Here is a 13440-nt window from a genome sequence, read left to right as displayed (position 1 = left end):
GAACAGTCTTTAAGTGAGGTTTCTGGGCGTTGAATGCTTCAGAAATAAATTAAGAAAACGTTGTCAGGTAAATTGAAGTTGAATAATTTTCTCTAAACGCATGTTGATACACAGACATTGGGATGTCATCTCGAATACAATCAAGGGCCATCCTTTTCAATGCTGGATAAATTCTAATCCAAGTAAAGTCATACCAATTTAATTCGATTCCTTTAGGAACCGACAAAATTATCCGGTGTAGAGAGAAGCCCGGTATATTGAACATGTCATCAAATTTATTAAAATAGAACATATAAAAAGCAAAGAAAGAAAATTAAAAATTAGTTAATGGCCTCACTAGACGCTCGGCCAGCCTTGCAAATAGCAAAGCCATTCCCACGGATCACGGCGATCGACATTCTGTAGGAACAGCTGTTGCTTGAGATGATGCTCCAAACAACCTATTTTAATCAAATACAGTGACTCCTCTGAAATTGGCCATTTTTGGTTCCACGTGTTTTTGTGGTCAATTCGAGAAATGGCCAATTTGAGAAATAAAATCAATCTTTTGTGTAAATTAAATTTTGAATAAGAACAACTTTTATCCAGAAAATTTTAAGTAATTAAGCATTATTAATGTTCTTAAAGTAGAATTGGATGCCCATCTGCTTTTTTTGAGTTTTAATGACATTTTCCTTATAGCGCCTTATGGATGTAATCAATTGAACTTAATGTTCGTTCTCAATGTTTTTTAGGAGGTCGTTTTCAATTTTGAAATGTGTTTTAAATGTTTTTATTATACCCAAATCCATAGGTTGAATAAGACCAGTACTATTTGGAGGAAAAAACAATATTTTTATGTTATCCAAATTTGATGGAACACAATGTGAAGGACAATTGTCCATGAGAAGTAAAATTTGCTTTTTTTCATTTTTGAGATGGTAATCAAAGTTTAATAGCCAGTTAGTAAAAATTGTTCCTGTCATCCAAGCTCGTTTTGAGCTATAATAATCAATGAAACATTTATAGTCATAAGATTTAAAACATCTTGGCATTTTAGGTTTCGAGATCATCACAGGTTTCAATTTATGACTTCCACTCATATTTGAACATAGCATAATAGAAACACGATCTTTGAAATTTTTATATCCTTGAAATCTGTTTCTACAAATACTCTTCGAAGGAATCAGCTTGTAATACAATCCCGTTTCGTCCAAGTTATAAATTTGATCGGCATTATAACTCTTTGATATTTCTATGAATTTTTCGATAAATAAGTCGACATCTACTGGATCATTAGTTCTCATTTCTCCATGTAACTTGGTCATTCGAAAACCATGTCTCTTTTTTTGAATTATGAAGGTATCCATTTGAGTTTTTAAAATTATCCAGTTTTAATTCAGCTGCGAATAAATTAGCCTTATTGAAATTAAAGCATCATTAGAAAGCCACCTTAATCATAAATTAGTACAAATTACCTTTAGACTCAATCGAATCCATCCATTCAACTAACGTAGCATCAAGCTGTGGGAACTTAAGTCTATGCGCATTTTTTGAAGATAGATTTTGTTTTGGTACTTTTGTCGAAGTGGTCGCAGTTTTTTTAGGCCTTTTAAAAAATCTAATAATTTTTGAGGTGGAATATATTATATTTTTTTAAGTGGCTCTATCAATAATTTAAAATATTATTAAATTTTTTACTAATTTATTTTCTAATTTTTTTAATATTATGGCGAGCATGTACCTAATATTGATATAAACTGGCACTATAGGTCACATGGAAAATTCTGTTGTGGACTTATGCAACATCAAATTCCGACAGCTCCCAATAAGTAAGGAGGAGGATGCAGTGCATTTTCTGCAAAATGTGGATATCCTTTCAAAATCACGTATATGTCCGAAGGGACATCAGATGGAATTAGTCTTGGGACCGAAGCTCAATTGGAAATGCTCAAGAGTTGGTTGTAGAGTCCAATGTTCTATTAAAAAAGGTATAATTCTCTCAAATAATTCTAGATACCTGGTTAGAGAATTGTAGATTGCCATTTGAGGATGTCATCGCCTACATATACTTATGGAGTTACGATAGGCATACCTTCAAATGGCTTCATCACGAATACAATTGGGGTGAACATACATATGTCGATTGGGCTATGTTTTTACGTGAAGTCTGTGTGGACGCACTTGTTAAAAGATCTGACGGCAAAATTGGTATTATTAATGTTTATTTCAGGTGGTCCTGGTATGATTGTGGAGGTAGACGAGAGTATGTTTTCCAAACGGAAAAAAACTCTGGAAGAGTTTTACCAAAACAGTGGGTCTTCGGTGGTATTTGTCGAGCCACCAAACAGTGTTTCTGCAACCAGTCGCGGATAGGAGCAGAGAAACACTGCTCAGTCTAGTAATTCGATATGTCGAGGTGGGAAGCATTATTTATAGTGACTGCTGGAAAGGTTAGCATTATTTGATTAACATTTAGGGTATTCAACTGATCAATTGGTTGAAAACGGCTACACACACGAAACCGTTAACCATAAGTAAGGAAATATAATATATTCAGAAAATTCTTTGTGGATCCAACGACGGGAGTGCACACCCAGACAGTAGAACGAATGTGGGGAAGTGCAAAATGCAAGAATAAAGCTCAAAGAGGAGCTGTAAGACATCATCTGGGATCTTATTTCGCAGGTTTTTTAGTTAGTTATTTTTTCAGAATTTATGTGGCGAAAACAAATACAGAACTATAAGGAATCTTTTGCACAGATTGTAAAAGACATAAATTCCTTCTACAGTCCTGGAATTTGGATGCCGCGTACTAAAAATGACTAAATGTGCAAAATGCAAGAATAAAGCTCAAAGAGGAGCTGTAGACATCATCTGGGATCTTATTCGAGGTTTTTTTTAGTTATTATTTCAATTTATTGGGCGAAAACAAATACAGAACTATAAGGAATGTTTTGCAAGATTGTAAAAGACATAATCCTTCTACAGTCCTGAAATTTGATGCCGCGTACTAAAAATGACTAAATGGTTAAATAAATTTTTAAATAATTTAATAACCATTTAAATTATGATAGAGGTTATAAATTAATAATCTATTTTTCACTAAAAAAATTAATTAATTTTAATTATCTTCTAAAAAAACTGCGACCACTTCGACAAAAGTACCTTTGTTTTTACACACTTTGAGAAAAAAATCTTTTTTCAAATAATATTATTAATTGTTTTCTGGAAATCTTCTTTTTAAACAAATGGGAAAATCTATCAGCCAAATACTGACATGAACATCTTCATTTTGATTTTTAAAAGTTAAAATCTGTATTTTTTGATAAAAAGTGAGACGAGTATAATACCACGAGAATTGTTCGAAGACATAAAATAACTGAAATTTTATTAATTTGCAAATTATATAAAAATATTTAAAATTTATGGTCAATTTGAGAATTTTTGAAAATGTTTTATTGGAATTTGAAAAAATTTCTCATGATGCGACAGAAAAAGAAAACCAAAAAATCTGCAGTGAATTGAAGGCAGCATCCAGGTACCAAATGTTAATAGAGGATTGGGCAGATTGGGCGATACTATTAACTCCCAGAGCAAAAAGAACAGGGCCCAAAGAATCACCCTGCTGAACCCCGTGGACAAAGAGATATGAACTTCGTCGAACATAAGGATGCTTGGGAAGCATATGAGAGATGCACAAGAGGATATGGAAAAGGAACTAGTTCGCGGCAGCACTCCTACAGGTGATCACGTCTGATGGAATTGAAAGCCCTCGAAACGTCGAGTTTAACCATGATTAACTCCTCGGACGATTCCATTAATTCACGAATTGATTGAACAGCCGCTTTGCAGTCATTTTGAAAATCAACACCTAATTTGACAGGTAGAAACTCCGAGGACAAGTAGGGGACAATGGCATGACACAAAAGCTTAGCAGAGAGCCTCCGGAAAATATTTCCCACGTCGTTGTCCTTTTTCCCGAGGGCAGTAAGGTTAGCAGAAAAGAAGATTCTGCGTGCAAAATCAGGTTGCACAGAAATGTAGTAATCTCCGTCCAGCTTCAGCAGTGATGAGAGAAGTCAAGTCTTTTAGATGACCGAGTCTCAAGCCATCTACTCCACCATTGCTTCCTAGGGAAAAGTTCGTCAGGGGTTTCAGTGCGAAATCTTCCGAGACCACAAACGGATTGAAAGCGAGTGTGGAGGAGAAGGCTGAGGTCTGAAGTTCTGGGGCTGAGAGGGATGTTTCTCCCTGACAGAATTCAAGACGACTGGTGTTTGGTACAAAATGGAACTCGTCGAGGCAACAAGCCTGACAGCTTCACGAATATCGCCGTCCATAAATTTGCTGTTTATCTTTCTGTAGAGGTAGTTGTCATCATTCGCGGCAGGAGGCGCTTTATGGGAGGTTGGATCAGAGGGAGTCTCTGAATTGGCGAAATAAGCATGAAACTAGCAAAGATAAAAATAGCATTCGTCGTACGAGGCCAATTCTTGTTTGACGATCGTAACAAGCGAGGAGGAAGAAGTTTTGTTACAGACTCTGGATGGAACTAAAGCATCATCAATTGCAGTGGACAAGCAGCTTTGCGATACGAGCAGCTTCAGGGATTCTTCACAAAATTTCCCGGAGACAGCGAAAAAGTTTGGTGGATTTGAGAACGAAAGGGATAGAATGGGTCCCAGAAATAGACTCAGAGAACGGGAAAGAATCCAGGGAGTGGCAAACGCCAGGGATCGTAGTGGAAAATGAGGGGATAAAAATAAGGAGGTACCAGAGAGACTAAAGGGACACACCCACGATGGAATACGTTCCTAAGTGCGACGAGGGAAGGAGAAAAAACAGAGAACAGGAATAACAAGATCGACCCCTCTATCTTTTGTTAACCACGTTGCAGGATCTGCACAGGGGACGGCAATGGGGGCAGGATGAGAGACAGGCATGCGGGGGAATGAATTTGGTACGAATAATGGGAATGATTGGACAAGATGAAATAAAAACCACTTCGAGACTGAATTTACTTATAACGAAAAAGTGAAACAGTAAAATTAATGGAAATCTGTCAAAGATTTCTTGTATTCAGCTTCGATATAAAAAATTAATACAGACTTTTGCTTCGTTAGAATTATTATTTTGCGAGAAAAGTGTTGCCCTGCAGCCTTCTGGGAGTTCTCTTTATCGTGTCTACAACATTAATTATTCACAACCCTGTATGGGACTTTTTAATAGCATGATTTTTGACCTCCTCTGTGGATAGGCCACCGAACAATTGTCACAATGCGTTTTGCTTTGATCCATTATCAGGGAAACAGGGATAGTTTCGAATAGTCTTGTCAAATTATTAGTTATATTTGAGCGAGGGAAAGTTGGTTTCTTTTTTGAACATCTCAATTCAGCTAAATTAACAACTCTACCAATCTCCACCTTTAAGACATACTATTTGGTCCAATTCAGCGACACGCAAAACTCTCAAGTTTGTTCCAACAGCATTTCTCTCCGGTGCAGAAACACTAACAAGTTTAACAAGACGTTGCTGAGACTTTTGGCACGACAAGTGAACAAGGCATGGGAACGATAGACAAGACTGGGTGACATGGCTTTGTGACTGACAAGAATTCATATCGTCGTGTCCTCGTATATAAACGTATTTATGTCAGTATTGGATTGTCGATATTCGAAATGTATTCGATTGATTAATATGTGACATGGGCCTACGCCTGAGTTAAATTTTTTGACGTTTTAGACATCAAAATAAAAGCTTTTGATTATCACAAATATTATTTTTATGCAACAATTATAAAGTCTAAGTATGACTTGTATTGATTGAATTAGTTTTTGTTCATGTACTTAGATAATTTTAAAAAGTTATTTTTTAATGTTGGTAAACCTAAACTTATTTTAAAATTTTTAGATTGCTAGATTTGTTTCTTGTAATGGTTTTTATAAAGGATATGTCAAAGATTCTTCGGAGTTTTGAATTTAAAAAAATGCTTTAGAAAATAAATATCCTGAGGATTTGTCTAAGCAAGCAAAATATAGACTTGCAAAAAAGATAGAGAATTTTAGAATAATCCAGATTTACGATTAATGCGCAGTTCTGACAATCCAAAACTCGACTTTACTTTGGACAATGAAACTGAGATGTAGCTTAATCTCTACATAAAGATTCGGCAGGATTTTTGTCTTCGCGGGCCAAAATTTTATTTTTGCATTTTCTTAGCATTGTCGGTTAATTGTGGATATTTTTTGACACATAAAAAATTTTTGTAGAAGCTCAAAATATCTAATTCAGAAAAATATGAAGCATCATAATTCTTTTCCTCAAAAAAATTATGGCATCTTCCCGTATTTGAAAAAGCCTTTGAGTATTGATCCTCTAATAAGCCATCTGACATAACAAAAATATATAAGATCCCCATATTCTGCTTCTGCGTCAATTAAAAATTGCCTGAACTGCCCATGATTCAAGCCACGGGATGAAATAAAATTTACTGCATTAACAACAGCATCAATTGTCTCGCGTAATTTGACTGATTTGGAAACTAACGCCTCTTGATGAATAAAAAACAGTGAATTTCGACCAAATTGTCCTCAATTCCAAGTTTTTCCATTTCATTTTAGAGTAATGTAATTGTTCCCTTTTTGTTCTCACCATAGATGGAGCCCCATCTGTTGTAATTCCAACTAATTTTAAAAGCGGGAGATTTGATTCTGTTAAAAGTTGCATTAACTGCAGGAAAACGTCGGTTCCTGTCACTGTACCCATCATTGGAATGACTTTGATAAATTCTTCAAAAATTTGGAATGTTTCAGTTATCCCTAGAACAAATACGACAAGTTGAGAAGTATCTCTTCTGTAAGTACTAGCATCCAATGACACAAAAATATTTGAAATTCTCAAAAACGGTGTGATTTTATCTTTCCTGTTATTTCGGGAAGTTGTACCATATTATCGATTAATGAGAAGATCAGAATTTTGACATTTATCAATAATAATCCGAATCTACTTGCAAGCAGAATTGCAAGAATTTTCTCAACGTCTTTAAAAAAGAATATTCCCCGAAGAGCGATTAACGATCTTGAGAAAAATAACATTTTATGGGAATCTATTGGAGTTTCCCAATTTAATGAAACTAGATTTTCCTTCTTAAAATACGACTCAATCGACAAAATGACATTAGGATTGATTGACTGGATGGATTGACTTATGCTAAATGACAATATCATATTATCGAAAGCTAAAAAGATTGCAGAAATAGAGGAATTATCTAGGTTTAAAACAAGTGCAGGCTGTTTTATTTTTTTGTCTCATTGGAAGGCTGGTTTGAATAATTTAAACAACGGAATTGTCTAAAATTAAGAAAATTGCACTGTGAAATTTCATTATGTAATGAACTGAATGAAAAATGTATCAATGATTTTCTTTCTTTGATAAAAGATAAAATCTTAAAATACAGAATTGAAAATGTATACAACGCTGATGAAACAGGAATTTTTTACACAAAAATTCCATCAAAAAGTGTATGCACAAAGCCAAAAATGGTTTCAAAATGTTTTAATTATCATATGCACTATTGCAGACGGATTCGACAAAAAAGTGCCATTAACGATAGGGAAATACAAAAAACTTAAATGTTTCAAAGGAAATAATATTGAAAATGATTTCAAATACACAAATTCAAACAGAGCCTTTTGCAGCCACTACACCAAGGAATCATCAAATGTTTTAAAGGAACTTTTAACAACTTAAAGTTTAATTACATCATCGACAAAATTGAAGCTAGCGTCGACTCTTTTAGTACATATAAGTCTGTTAGTCTGTTATTAGTCTGTCACAATAGAATAAAAGCGATGTATATTTTGAATCCATATCTTCACACAGCTTTGCAAAAAGCTTAGCTTTTAAAGGACTGTGTTTTATGTAGTTTATAACTTTTGTAATTTGCGCAAAAATATCGTTCAGTTCTGGACTCATATTCTTTGAGACAATTGCTGATCTCTGCAGCATCCAGTGCGTCCAGATAATTTACAAAAGCTTGAAGACCAGATTATGTCCTGACATTGACTGTGCTCCGTCTGTACAAAGTCCAACACAATTGATCCATTCTATGTTGTTTTCTTCAAAAAAAGTATTGAACTAGTCCTAAGCCTGGAATACAGATTCGATTTTAACATTTTTTACATTAATTTTGACAAAATTGGCCGTTTGTGCACATTTCGTTGTCTCTCAATCTTGCGAGCCGGTTTTGTCTGATGTTCGATTAATTAGAAACTGTCTCATTTCCTATGTAACAAATTATAATTATTTTAGTGCGTATATTTTGACAAATATTTTTATAACGGACACACATAAGGACTTTTTCTAATCGGCTAAATCAAGATGAGAGTTAATAAAGATAATTTTATTAATCAGATTAATGGAATCCCAATCGTACAATTTGCAATGATTTTTTTCCATTTCTGTAGAAACTCCGTATTTTCTCCCAAGTTAGATTTGTCAGAGAATATTCTTATGCATTTTGTAACAATAGTGCTCGAAATTCAGTCAGGGTTTTTTTTTTTATATTTTCCAGACTATTACTCGAAATTGGTTCTTTTCGCAGCATTTTGTAGGTAATCAATCGGCCATCAAGTCGTTTATATATCGTCACGATACAAATTTTATTATTTACCAAACTTCGTATTTCCTTCAATGTTATCGATGGATTATTCTCAATTTTTTCAATTACAAAAATTCATATCATCATCCGTAAGTTTAATCGTAGCATCCCATCTACCTCCACGATTACAAGTATTTCCACTTTTTACAATGCCTATAGCTGTTGTCCTCCTACACCAAAATCCAGAGAAAGCTGTATATAATCGCCACCCTCTTCATCCTTATTTATAAGTCCTCATCTTATATCTTCTGATATTCTTGAATTTTTTCTTGACATAAAATTCGTACAAGAACGGGGAATCAGAAAATATAAAATAAATGACAAATGGTCAAAAGTCAAAATTAACACAAAAAATACAAACAAAATTGATGAAAAAAGTGTCAAAATTGAATATTAATCTGTCAAAAATGTCAGAATTGAACTGAAAATGGTCATCTCGAAGTGATGTTGAGAGAAATTTTGAATAGATGTCATGTAACATCTCAGACAAGAGACCTGGTCTCACTTAAAGGCGTTGTAACAAGTGTACTTTCTCCTCATCGCCTTTTCGAACCCACCGCTACAGATTGCCAACTTTACATCGCTCACTGCGTAATGTATTTAATTTTCCAAGCCTTACAAAACCAGATGTTTGACCCAGAGATTTAAAAGCATTGGATATGAATAAATAACTAGGCATTAACCAGTTATCTTTCTCCGACGTATTCCTGGAATATACTCTATTATCGTCAGACAAAATTATTGTTCATATTCGGGAGCTAATTTAAGTAACACTTGATCAGTGCTGATGGAATTGACTTTTTCTCTTAATCAAAATGGAAAGCTGACGAATTTTAAGCTCAATTACAACAAAATGCGTTATTACGATGTTAGTCGAATTGTGGTTGCTGAGTTTTATGTTTTTCTTAAGAATTGTATGTTTATATTCTTCTCAGTTGGTTTCGGTACAAATTTGTTCATTTCATGTTTGGTTATTTCCCATGTCAATCCGTTATACGTCAGGACAGAGACAACAAACGTGTTATAGATCTTTAGTTTTGTGTTTGTATTTAGCTTTCTTAGACGCCAGATGTTTACAAGTTTATTATACGCGGCTTTTCTACGAGTGACATCTTCAGAGTCACCCAGCAGTGATCCAACTTTTTTATACTAACTCAAGGATTCATCATAAGTACGTTTAACTCGAAAAATTTCTCACGCTTGGTATCTAATAGCCCGTTTTCAATCAGCACCCAAAACGTTAGAGGAATCAATCTCATATAAAAAAGGCTTCAACTTGCTAGATATCTGCTACGAAGCAAAGTGCCCATCTGTTGTCTGCAAAAGACAAATAACAGAGCATGCAATATCCACGATATCAAATCACACACTCACTACCATCCCATCGACCTGTCGTCACCACAATCTGGGATTTGCTTCCACCTGGAATTGGAAAAGCACGTATACCGGGTGTGGTCCGTCTCGGACATGACAGCAGTGTTCCGACTTATGCATTTACACATTTTAAACCCGGAAGAACTTTATGAATTTTACTCCACCCTCACAGATTTATACAAAAACCTAAATTCTTCCTACATGTGCATCAATGGCGGGGACAGGAACGCCTGAACTCGAACAGCCCGACTCCGGGAGACATATATTGAAAGAAACCAAATAAATATTCCAGGAGAAGCATAATAAACCTACTCACTCGACTATTTGTTGACAGATTGGACATATCTAGCAAATGAACAACAGATTATATAAAGAGACATAAAAAAGTAATCAAGGGGAATCACTCGTAAATTTTAAAAAATCACAAAGGACATCTCTGGTTTGACAGTTGGAATATAATCGGAGCTTAAGAGAGTGGGATTCGTCCTCAGATGCACCTGAGCGTGATCAGAACACAACAACTCATCTCATTCTTGATTACTTGAGGCATATTATCAGGAGAGAATTTGCATGCAGAAATGTGGGCGGATATTTCATACGGATTGGCCACAGACTTACATCCCCGGTGAATACACATCACGTTTTGCTCCTTTATTATATTTTCTAAAATGAAATCTTTGTGCAGAGATTTCTTGGCCATTTTCGACCTGTCAATAGGACATGTCGAATTGATCTTGAGCCATTCAGCAATGCACTAAAGGGTTAATCATTTGAGAATTACAGAACTGCAGAAAGAATGACCACATGGACACCTCATAGGGTTCCTCATGACGTCTTGGCAAATTGGACATATAAAGTAATTACTCATGTTTGAGAAACGGTAGGGAGTACTTAATATTACTTAATTTTCTAATACTTGTCTACGATTAGACTTTCCTCTTGTTTTGACATGACATTTATACTCTTCTTTCTTTTAACGCTCATGTCACACAAAGAAAATAAAATAGATAATATTAATTAAAGATTTATACAAAATAAAACATAACTTTAAAATCCCTTATGAAAAGTCGCTATTTTGATGAGTCGGGGATGGCCAGGTGTTTATTCCCTCGGCAGTCGGAATCTCTTTGACATGCCTACTTCTCTCATTCCTATCATCCACTTTGTTGGAGATCTCCCCAAGTCTCCCTCAATTTGAAGAACTGAATTGGTAACGAATCAAAAGCCGTGTTAGATTATAGTAAGTGTTATTTTAGATTATTGTCCTCCCAATAGCAACAGTAGGAGTTTCTTATAATCTCCGGAAGTGTCTTGCTTCACAGACCGAGCCAAAGGAACTCTGTAGCGATTCAAAAAGACGTCTGAAATATCCCCTAAATCGATCTACGCCATTCTTTAAACCCCAAACCTCAGATCTGGAAATGATAATATAGCACAGCAAATGGTCATTAGTGCCCAGCCCTTTCACAGATTTGTTCAAATAATGAGCAAAGAAAGTAATCGGGTCGATAATGTAGTCGACTAAAAAATAGATTTGATTAATAAAATGCGTAAATGTGACGCAAATGCATTACCCAGTGCTTCGTACAAGTTCTTGACATCCCCAGACATTTCCCTGCTGATAGCTTGGTTAATCGAGTGACCCGCCATCTATAAATATCCACTAAATGAGGAATGTAACCCTGGCATACTCTTTAAAGGTCTGTCTTAATTGTACAAAACTCCTCGAAGCAAAAATCTGATGGAAAACACGCTCGTTGGTGCCCCAACGTCCAACCCCGGCAGAATAAAGCTCATTTGCGTCAGCCTGGGCCATATCCATGTCCACTGAGGTAGAACAATCTCGGTTGCCCTTAATCCGTCAACAAACAAGCACACCTTGGCCAGTTCTAGGAGTAATCGAGTGTAGTGGCCGAGTGTGTCATTGCTTATGTCAGATTCGATCGATCTGTTAAATCCTACCACTTTTGCATGTTTCATACTTTTTTGATACAAATTTTTAAGTTCTCGCAATTCGATGGCCGACCGACTCACCATTATCAAATTGAGCATTTCCTCGTTGGTCCCTGCCCCCTTCAATGACACGATTCTCTCACTTTTATAGCCCAGTTGATGCTCTCCACGTCAAATTCCACCGGAGATCTGTAGCAATTAACCACCAGATGTTTGAAACTACGAGACAGTTCTCCTTCAAGATCTTTAAGCAAGTCCTTTGAGGTGTCAAAACCATAAATACCCGTCCATGGATTTTGCGGAAAGCCTCTCGAATTAGGAGACGTTGAGCATTGTTTCTGTTTCCCGTGATCTCGATAATCACCGACTCGGTAGTGCCTATCCATCCAATTAATACAATACCCAATCCCTTCATGGCCTTCCGGAGACTGTTCGCGTCTGATTCCGCAGAGAAAGATCTGCAGGGAAAGATGGACGGTCTCGATGCCTGACCTGAAATAATTGACAATAAACGACCTTGGATGTTCTGCTGAGGTGGAGTTCCCCACTGTTGTTGAAAAGTGGGAGCGGTTGGAGGCTGTTGTTGGTATTGGGAGGTTTGGAGAGGCTGGTTTGCCTCAAATCCCATATAATTCTGAGGTTGTGTGAATTGTGGTTGATTGTGTGGAAATTGTGGATTCTGAGCAAATCCGATTTGAGATGAATTATATTGTTCGGTGGGGCAATTTGGGAATCCTTGATGGTAATTTGTACCACTTTGCGGAGGGTAGTTTTGATTTGGGTATCCTTGTTGTTGATATCCCTGCTGTGGCGGATATCCTTGATTGGGATATCCTTGATTTGGATATCCTTGTTGTTGAGGAGGATATCCCTGCTGTTGCGGGTATCCTTGGTTTGGGTATCCTTGTTGTTGAGGAGGATATCCCTGCTGTGGGGGATATCCTTGATTGGGGTATCTCTGGTTGGAGTTCCCTTGCTGAGATGAATCATAGTTACGCCAATCGCCCATTTAGTAGTACTACAGCCTGAACTAATTATCTATTTTAATAGTGGTATCATCAAATATTTAGTCATTTTGAATAAACAATTAATTATCTTTATTTTAATCAAATAACATGAAAACATAATTTATAAATTTTCAGTAGCCATCAGAAAAACTGAAAATTTGGACACGATAATTGCAGACGTAATTTCTGAAAATGAAAAAGGAAATGATGATGAGTCAATATATGACCAAAATAAATGCAACTGTTCACACTTGGACATGATAACAGCAATGACTTTGAAGATAATATTCACCGTTTGTTTCCCGATGCTTTAAAAGTACAATTTCAGAATAATATTGGGAATACATTTGAAGAAATCTGCAACAGAAAACAAAATAACGTACAAAAACTGAAAAAGTTCAAATTAAATGGTTATTGATAAAAATTAAGAGTAAATCTCTTCATTCTATATTATTAAAATCTTT

At 35.7% G+C, this 13440-nt stretch overlaps 2 protein-coding genes across 2 annotated transcripts; both read right to left on the bottom strand.

The window, feature by feature from the left end:
- Window positions 1-707: 707 nt before the first annotated feature.
- On the bottom strand, window positions 708-1349 carry LOC115228531 (tigger transposable element-derived protein 6-like). The gene has a single exon (XM_029799101.1). It carries the CDS (start codon window positions 1347-1349, stop codon window positions 708-710), a length of 642 nt encoding a protein of 213 aa, XP_029654961.1.
- A 10765-nt stretch (window positions 1350-12114) lies between these two features.
- Window positions 12115-12999, bottom strand: LOC115228530 (annexin A7-like). Its single transcript, XM_029799100.1, has one exon. It carries the CDS (start codon window positions 12976-12978, stop codon window positions 12115-12117), a length of 864 nt encoding a protein of 287 aa, XP_029654960.1. The 5' UTR covers window positions 12979-12999.
- Window positions 13000-13440: the final 441 nt, after the last annotated feature.

The sequence above is a fragment of the Octopus sinensis genome, unplaced genomic scaffold (genome assembly GCF_006345805.1).
Source record: "Octopus sinensis unplaced genomic scaffold, ASM634580v1 Contig10815, whole genome shotgun sequence".
Lineage (NCBI taxonomy): Eukaryota > Metazoa > Mollusca > Cephalopoda > Octopoda > Octopodidae > Octopus > Octopus sinensis.
The sequence above is the reverse complement of the archived record's forward strand: the minus strand, read 5'-3'. Positions and strand labels throughout refer to the sequence as shown.

Bases quoted from the DNA above. Each gene is read 5' to 3' on its own strand.
- LOC115228531 (XM_029799101.1), bottom strand. From the start codon at position 1,349: ATGGATACCTTCATAATTCAAAAAAAGAGACATGGTTTTCGAATGACC.
- LOC115228530 (XM_029799100.1), bottom strand. From the start codon at position 12,978: ATGGGCGATTGGCGTAACTATGATTCATCTCAGCAAGGGAACTCCAAC.